The 8,633-nt window shown below is 30.3% G+C and overlaps 1 protein-coding gene across 1 annotated transcript; it reads right to left on the bottom strand.

Annotated features, from left to right (window-relative positions):
• Positions 1-649: 649 nt before the first annotated feature.
• Positions 650-8,203, bottom strand: LOC113404083 (protein RCC2 homolog). Its single transcript, XM_064220322.1, has 13 exons — positions 8,043-8,203; positions 6,909-7,097; positions 6,676-6,822; positions 6,526-6,601; positions 6,290-6,421; positions 6,093-6,192; positions 5,384-5,487; positions 5,015-5,181; positions 3,959-4,139; positions 3,739-3,816; positions 3,548-3,648; positions 3,001-3,171; positions 650-2,874 (listed from the first exon to the last, which is right to left on the bottom strand). The coding sequence occupies exons 2-12, from the start codon at positions 7,092-7,094 to the stop codon at positions 3,001-3,003; spliced, it is 1,443 nt and encodes a 480-aa protein (XP_064076392.1). The 5' UTR covers positions 7,095-7,097; positions 8,043-8,203; the 3' UTR covers positions 650-2,874.
• Between the last annotated feature and the right edge of the window lie 430 nt (positions 8,204-8,633).

The raw sequence follows: 8,633 nt of genomic DNA, 5'->3' as shown, positions 1-8,633 counted from the left end.
AACAATCTTAAATACAATTTCTCGTTCCAACTTCGATTTTTTATTTTTCTAGTGACGTCCCAGTGCATCACATAGAATATTCAACCATAGGGTCATAATATATCTTCAGAAATATATAATAATTATATATTTCTGAAGATTTGTAATAATTGTTTAAGTAAGGTCATTCGCAGTAAAGATATATTTGTTAGTGGTAGATTTATTGTGATATATCGGTAAGTAATTCAAAAAAAGGCGACTGATGCTGCATTTTTTTCGACGTTAAGCTTCGGCCTACAAACGAATAAACCGTTTTTCAGTTTTGGTCATATCTTGGAACCTGACGACCAAGACATTTTAAATTTCAACACTTTAATTAGCCATAGGATGTTTCCTTACTACATAAATATCAGTTTTAAAAGAGTTGCGGAGAATGTTAAAGTCGCATATTCATCTGTATATGCTGTTTATTTCATGTACGTGCATGAGATATATACAAGCATAAATAATTTACACAAATTAAGAGTTATTTTTTACCAATGTCAAGTTACGCATTTTTAATATTAGTATAGATTTAACAGTTTTAAATAAGAATATTTTAGTATTTATAAATCAGTCAGTCTGTATCCTAATGTGGAGCAGCAATAATTTAATTAAAATAAAAAGACAATTTTAATTAAAACATTTATTTATTTAAAAGTATCTAATCGGTATAATGTGTCGTTGGCAAGAATTAATTATATCAAATTAAAAGTTTTCGAGAGTGGTTAACAACATTGTTTGATTTAAACTTACGATATAAAGAAACAATGTATCAAGTAAAATCTGCAGTTTTTAACATTGTGTAAAGCTAACAATAAGTTTTATTATTTTACGAACTGTTTGAGTGTAATTGTTCTGCCTGCATAAACAAATATAGTTTTATAATTTTACTATTGATACTTAAAACTTTTGTAACATTAGGCATTTAAATCTAATTAAAACATAGACACTGACACAGAAAAATAATGATAACTATGTTAAAATATATGAATTGGTTTATACATAATTTTATTACTTTTCTGTTGTGTCTTACAGGCAGACTCAGCAAATTAATTTCTAAACTTACTCCTTGACCAAATAATTATCAAACATCAAAGTATGACAACATGCAGCACTGTCGCATAGTAGTGACATTGTGCATACTACAATTTGTGCAGTCAACTATTTTTAAGTTTATACCACTGAAACTTATGATTGTTTAAACATTAATCCTTCGATCTATTTTAACATTACACAAAAACCTATCGAACATTATTAAAAAAAAGAGTAACTTGTTTCGGAATGATTAGTAACTACACACTAGCGCAGATTACTTGATATACAATAATACTAATTCTTAAACACATTTTAAATAACATTATGACTAAGTACACTGATAAAAACCCTTAAATTTAATTGAGAAATCTCACCATAAACTTGTAGAAAATGTCTATAAGTAGATACACAAGATTGTAAAGTGTACAGTACTATTACTAATGTCGTATACTAAGATATCAAATAGAGGTGGACCTTGCTAGCCGGGGACATTGGAAAATAGAAATGTTAAACAACTTTAAGTACTTGCTTTAAAATTATCTTATCAATGTTATATATTTTATCGCATTACAGAATTAAATTTACTATATTTAATATAAAGTAAAGTGTTCTGTATAATATTAACCTATGATAATTCGATGAATCTTATTGAGCGCACCAGCCAGACCCAACCATTACAACTCAGATTGGTACATGGTATGAACCATACTGTTATTAATCTTCATGGGCCTAATATCAATGTGTATAAGTAACGTATATATAATAAGCAACTATATTGTAAACATTTGCTTTACATATCAGGAATTATAGAATTTAAAGTAGTTCAGAAATCAGACTTTATCGACAGTTTTAAAAATTATTTTATTAATACAAATAATATGAAACAAGAATTTTCATAGCACAATAGTTACATCATTCAACTGAAAGTTTGTCTTTATGATATTGTCCCCGGCTTTACAAATCATAGTCTAAAAAACTTATATTAACTAAAATTAGTATAATCTGGATAGATCAATTAAAGCAATTGTTATAAAAAAATATATCTAAGGTAAACTTAAACATAATTTGCACATGTCATGTATAGAGGTCACGTGTGCTATTTAAATTGAGAATATAGTGAGGCAGTGAATGAGTTTGTAGAGGTATTTGGAATTGATAACATGTCGAGACAACTACGGTAACAGTTTAAAACAAATAACAAGGCCTGCTCGTGATGAGGTAAGAGTTTCTTTATATAACTTGTATTATGTAGTTCTATAAAATATACTATTACTATACAATTACAAAACGTGAGCTGGATAAAAGAGATTGAATACTGGTAATTACTTAATTTTAATAAAAAAAATTAAGGTAAATTCCAAACAGCAAAAAGAAACAACAATCTAACTTGAAATTGAGACAGTATTTTGTGATACAATACTGAAAATATAGTATTATTTTATAAGTTAGTAAATTTTAAATTTCCAATTATAGTGTAGCTTAACATTAGTATGTAGATAATAAAACTGTTACCAGACATCACTAGTTCTCTACCCGATTTAATGTAATACTTAAATAACAGTCTTGAATTATGCAAATGAGATTTATTTGTATATTTACTTAAAAACTATTATAGAAATTATACAAACATTTTCTAAATCTTTCACTTATTGGAGTTTTATATTGTCGAAATAATTAAGTGAAATGTTCATATATTTTTACTATCTAATGAATGACTTCAATTAAATTCAAAGTGTGTACTTTTCGTACGATCCACCATAAGGTATTTTTTTTTATGAAATATTTGCTTAATAAAAATGAATGCAACAGGTACAGCATCTGTGAGTAACCGAAATAAGATCTTGGTTCTTATTTATATCTTTTTACTTATATCTTGGTTTTTATTTCTTCTAGTTTGGAAAGTACAAGTAGAGCCCTAGTGATTAGGCTTGGGGCGTTAGTTACCTAGGGGTCGAAAGTGGGCATAGAGGCCAGTTTCAACTTCACTTCCTCTGTTGAACTGTCACACAGTAGCAGAGTATGGGAATAACCCATAGCAACTTGGGTAATGTTCAATCCATCCATTCGACTGACTTCCTTAGGTCTAGCTGTCGATTTGTTTATGTCACCAGTGCCCTGCATAAACAATGCGATATTTTAAAATCTAAATAGTGCCACTAATAATGCACATTAAATAGAATAAAAATATATATAGAAAATTATAATTAAGCAACATCCGCAACAAAGGGATATAATATTACTGAACAAGTTTATTGAAAAAAAAATCTACTACTAAATTGGGTATGTGCTGTGATTTTTTCGAAAGTTTAGTGTTGACAGGAACTGGTATATTTTCTTTTTTACTCTCCTATTACATTAAATCAATTTTTGAAAAGAACAGTATTGCAAACTATCTTGATTATGTGAATTAACAAGAGTAATAACAAAAATATATTTTTTAATTTATATTTATCATCGGAAGAAATAAAAATAGAATTCTCAAACTACATACCAACTCCCCGTAAGTAGGCGAAACACCCCAAGCAATCAAGGAGTCATCGGCAGCTATTACAATCGATGTATTACTTGTTCCCACACTGCGTATGTTCCAGCCTATGCAAATTTCATAATGTTAATGAGTCACTTGATAGATATAGTTAATATAATTTAAAAAATCCCTCACAATTTAAAATTGTTAAATACCTGTAAGGTCTTGCACAGGCTTAGGATACATGTTGGCTTCGCCGGTGCGTTTAGTTTGTCCAAACATGAAAAGTGCACCTAAAATGACAAAGATTCAATTACATACTTAAGGAAGTAGATAATGCAAACACTAAATAATGAGATGCCCGAGGCCCGACAGAGTAATGCTACGTACGGCTGCAACGAAGCAATAATCTAATTATTACGGTAAACTATAAACCTAGTTCGTTGACAGCAAGGCTGTATGTAGCTCCGCAGTGCACGGAGCGTACCCCACGCGCGTGCGAGTCAAAGTACTTGATGAGACGAGGCACGCTCTCGTCCTTCTGCTCTGCGTGACCAAGACGACCGAAGCCACCGAAGCCCCAACTGAACGCCCGCTTCGATGAGTCTATTGCCACCTATAAGTTATCAAAATTATTTATGCAACTACGCGTCGTCCCGTTTTGAAAGCAACAAGAGTGCTTTTATGTACATATCTAGGTCATGATGTTAGTTAACAAGTCATTAAAATTGTTATGTAATATGACAAAAGACACTCCTTTCCTTTTCCTATTAGAAAAAATGTAACTTACGCATAACATAATGTAGTGTTTTGGCATAAAATTATGGCAAGATTCTAAGTAGAGATGAAACGGATCGCAGTTTGGCCGGATACCGGATACCGGATATTCGGCCATCCATGTGGCCGCATAGCCGGGTATCAGGCCGCCGGATATCCGGTCAAACTTAGCCGATCGCAATTGCGACCCTTATTCTTTGTGGGCAGCTAATGCCAAACAATACCCAAATTTAACAAAGTGTGCCAAAATCTACCTTTCTGCACCTTGCAGCAGGATGTATAGCGAAATATTTTTTTCTGAAGCTGGCCTTATTTATGAAGAGAAACGCAACCGTCTGCTACCTCTCAATGCAGAGAAATTAGTATTTATTCATTATAATTTGCCCTTAGCGCAGTATGGGTACTAATTCATTCATTTTCTTTGTATTACATTAATTTGATATTGTGTGATTAAAAATTTACAACTAAAACTAGTTATATTTAAGTTCAGTGATACTAAGACTAACTAAAGAATTACTCAAAAATATGTTTCTGTTATCCAGTTTTTTTTATTCAGCCGGATGTCTATCCGGTATTCAAATTGTAGCTATCCGGTATTCGGCCTGATAGTATTATGGCGGCCGGATAGGCCGGATACCGGATAGTTACCGGATATCCGTTTCATGCCTAATTCTAAGTTTTTATTACACATTTCTTTGAAATTTGAACACTTACCGTGTGGTTGTTTCCACAGGAGAAGTCTACAATGACGACATCTTTGATCGGCGTCACGTGACCGTCTTTAGACTTTTCGAAAAAGAATGCAATATGTTTCGGTACAGTTTCGAAATGATACGAGAGCTTTGTGGACGTCAAAAAATACTTTCCGTCGGTGTTGTGACCTGTACCATAATATTAAAAAATTGCTTTGGTATCCTAAATGTTTACAAAATTTATCAACGTTTTATTAAATAGATGAGTAAATTATTAAAAGTAAAATCAAACAAAATAATTTGTCTTATAATTTTTCTCAAATGCTAAGTAACTCAAAAATAAAAAATAGCAACAGATAAAAAATTAAGCAATGAACAATGATAATAGTACCTAATTGCCCATACTCTGGAAGACCAAAGGAATGCAAAGCTCCATTGCAATCCAATATCATGGAGAATTCAGCTCCACAACCAACCTTGACAACAGGAGCCCCTCTAAAATTACAGATGCCGAAATTTAAAAAAATAATTATAGTGATTATACAGTTGACATGAAGTATGTCATCATTATCAATATTAACACATGCAATAAAATTGCTGTTGGCAAGTGTGAATATAAATTTAACACTACTTGTGTGAAAACACCAAAAAGTGTGTAAAAATACAAGAAATGTTAAGGAGAGAATCTAAATAGGCAACTAAAACAGTTCAGTATCTTTTCCTACCCATTTTAGCTATTAACAAGCTTCAATATCATAACTAAAAATATGGAACTAAGAAAATAAATATTTGATTCCTGGAAAATCAAATATAAACAATGATATTTATAACATAATGTGAACAGTAATATTTATTAATCATCATTTTACTAAATTATACTGATAAATGAGGAATATTGATATATTTAGGAATATACATATGTAAGTGTGCAGTATGAATTGCAGATCTTAACACTCCATTCCTCAGCGCACCAGCAAATTCTGACCATTAACTTTACAAGTATGAAACAAATTTTTTGTATCAATTGTTTACTTACATTAGAATTTAAATTAGTTACATCTGGTAGTGAAGTATATTGGATTATGTTAAGCTTAACTTACGTGTATCTGATACGGGTGGGTTTGAGTATCTGAGGTGTGGTGTTCCCTAGACCACACTGGCCGCTCTTGTTGTCTCCGCAAGCATATACCGTGCCCGTATCTAAGAGAATATTCTGCACATTACAAAATACCTTTTTCGTGCGTGTATAACTGATACACTTCAAAGTTACATTTTATTGTACTAATGGCATGTATACCTGTCACAAACAAGCTGTGGTTTCTGCCAGCTGCAGCCTGAATTATATTGAAGCCTTTGAGAGTGGGCACTGCCTCTGGAACATTTCTAGTTGTTGTATCACCAAATCCAAGTTGGCCACACGTATTACGCCCTGAAATTTCATATTATCTATTAAACTGCAATTCTACACATGATACATGCATTAGTATTATGATAAGACAATTAATACATTGAGCTTTAGTAGACCATTCTTACCAAAAGTATATGCTTCTCCCTCATCAGACACCAGAATTGAATGACCAGCACTGCATCCACTAACTATTAGTCTGTACTGTAATATTTTAAAAAGATATATTAATGTATGTTTTTACGGTTGATATAAATAATTTACTAAAAATTTCTAACCTTGCGATCTGTAAATTTATGGAATGTATATAAATTAGGATGAGTCTTTTTTGATGGGTTGTTGTCTCTCTTTGCAACTAAATCCCACGAAACTAGTCCAGCTATCATGAGGATTCCTGGATTTTTATAAAACGTCTTTAAAAGCTCCTGAAATTAAATATTTAAAATTGTTTCATACACCCAATGTTTCACAAAATGAATTATAATACAAAAAATATATATATCTTTCTTACTTCTGGTAACTTTTCAGTTGGTTCATCTGGTAATGGTGAAGGTTCTCTTTGTAGTTCTTGTGCTTGATCTGATGTTGAAGAATCATTACTATCTTCATCTTCAGATTGGTGTTTACGTGGTTTTCGAACTTTATATGGACGTCCAGAGGGGGGTGCTACTCTTTTACGGTTCCCATTGTTCGACATGATCTGATATAGGAGTAACTTTACTTTATTATATTCTTAACTTTGTTTAGTCGTATTTATTTTTGATGTAACTATGTAGTGTATATGCTCTATTTAATATATTTTAGTTCTAGTTATGTTGTTTCGACTGTTTAATTTTCTAAAAATAAATAAAATGATAGAGAAATTAACTTAAAACAAGAAATAATTTTAACACTAATACCATGCTATGTCAATGACACTTTTACTGTTTGCACTATTACAGCAGTTTTTATAATATTGCTATAAGATATAAACAGAAGATATTTAAACATTTTTGTTTGTTATGTAAATAATTTATTATTTATGTAAAAACAAAATCCTAGCATTCATAAAAAAAAATTAATATTAAGTTATAAGATATGCTATTATATTCATTGAAAATATGACATTAATCTTTAAAATAAATGATATTATTCAATTTAATATTGTGTCTATAAAGCATTAATTACATATGTCAATATACCTAGAAAACTAGAAAAATGGTCGATATATTGTATTCCTGTTATACCATTAGACAATCTATATAGCGTCAAGCAAGTTAATACGATCAATTTATGAGATGATATTGTGTAATTCAAACTTTAAATATCAATATTTAATATTAACGTGTATTTACTATGAACTATGAATCTCCATTAAAATGTCGACAAGCGCAACGAGATTCTTAAATGCCGTTAGGTAGTTATGTTTTATACCTTAAAGAATATCAATTACAGCTAATTGATGATTTTAATACACACGAAGTAAATTATAGTTTAATTTAAACACTCTAAGATCATAATGAAGATTGCAAACGTGTAAATCGTGTTATGCTGTCTTATATTACACGTGCCTTGTAACGATAATTTTCAATGTTTCAACAATATTTAAAGTTAATGATCAAAACAAATACATTTAACTTAAATTTTGGACAAAAATGAAACTTACCACAGCTTGAAAGTAAGATACAAAATATAGAAAATTATATGCTAAAGGTATGTCCGAACAAGCGCTAGCTATTAAAGTATAAGTATAATGATGGGGATACCGCGAAAAAATTATTATTATCCCATATCATCCGTGTTTTCTTTCATAAAATAAGTTTAGATATATTGCAAACATTGCCAGTATATGGGAAAAGAATGAGGTTCTTTTACATAGACAAGATATTTAACTCGTAAAAATTAATTCCTATAACTTGAAATATGAATTAAGAATAAAATAAATTTACTTTAAACAATTACTGGTTATTATTTACTTTAAGTAATAGTTTTATCTGAAATTACATAATTCAAAATAGGCTTAAACAAAAAAATACACGACAAGACTCTTGCTAAATAAGTTGGTTGCTATAAACGGACCTTAAAAATAAGTTATACAGCTTAGTTCAATGAAATTACTTTAATAGTTAAATAACGTACACTTTGTTTAAACTTATTTTATAATTATAATTGTTTGGAACTATGCTGTCCAAACTTATTACAACTATCTTCCATCCATGTTATATGTAGTAATCATTTCAAATTTCAACTTTCATGT

The sequence above is a fragment of the Vanessa tameamea genome, chromosome Z (genome assembly GCF_037043105.1).
Source record: "Vanessa tameamea isolate UH-Manoa-2023 chromosome Z, ilVanTame1 primary haplotype, whole genome shotgun sequence".
Classification (NCBI taxonomy): Eukaryota; Metazoa; Arthropoda; class Insecta; order Lepidoptera; family Nymphalidae; genus Vanessa; species Vanessa tameamea.
The sequence above is the reverse complement of the archived record's forward strand: the minus strand, read 5'-3'. Positions and strand labels throughout refer to the sequence as shown.

Excerpts from the sequence above, each read along its gene's own strand:
- LOC113404083 (XM_064220322.1), bottom strand. The coding sequence starts at position 7,094 with ATGTCGAACAATGGGAACCGTAAAAGAGTAGCACCCCCCTCTGGACGT. Across the intron at positions 5,182-5,383 it reads TCCAGAGTATGGGCAATTAG|GTCACAACACCGACGGAAAG; the intron begins GTACTATTATCA and ends ATTATGGTACAG. Across the intron at positions 3,649-3,738 it reads GCCTGTGCAAGACCTTACAG|GCTGGAACATACGCAGTGTG; the intron begins GTATTTAACAAT and ends AAATTTGCATAG.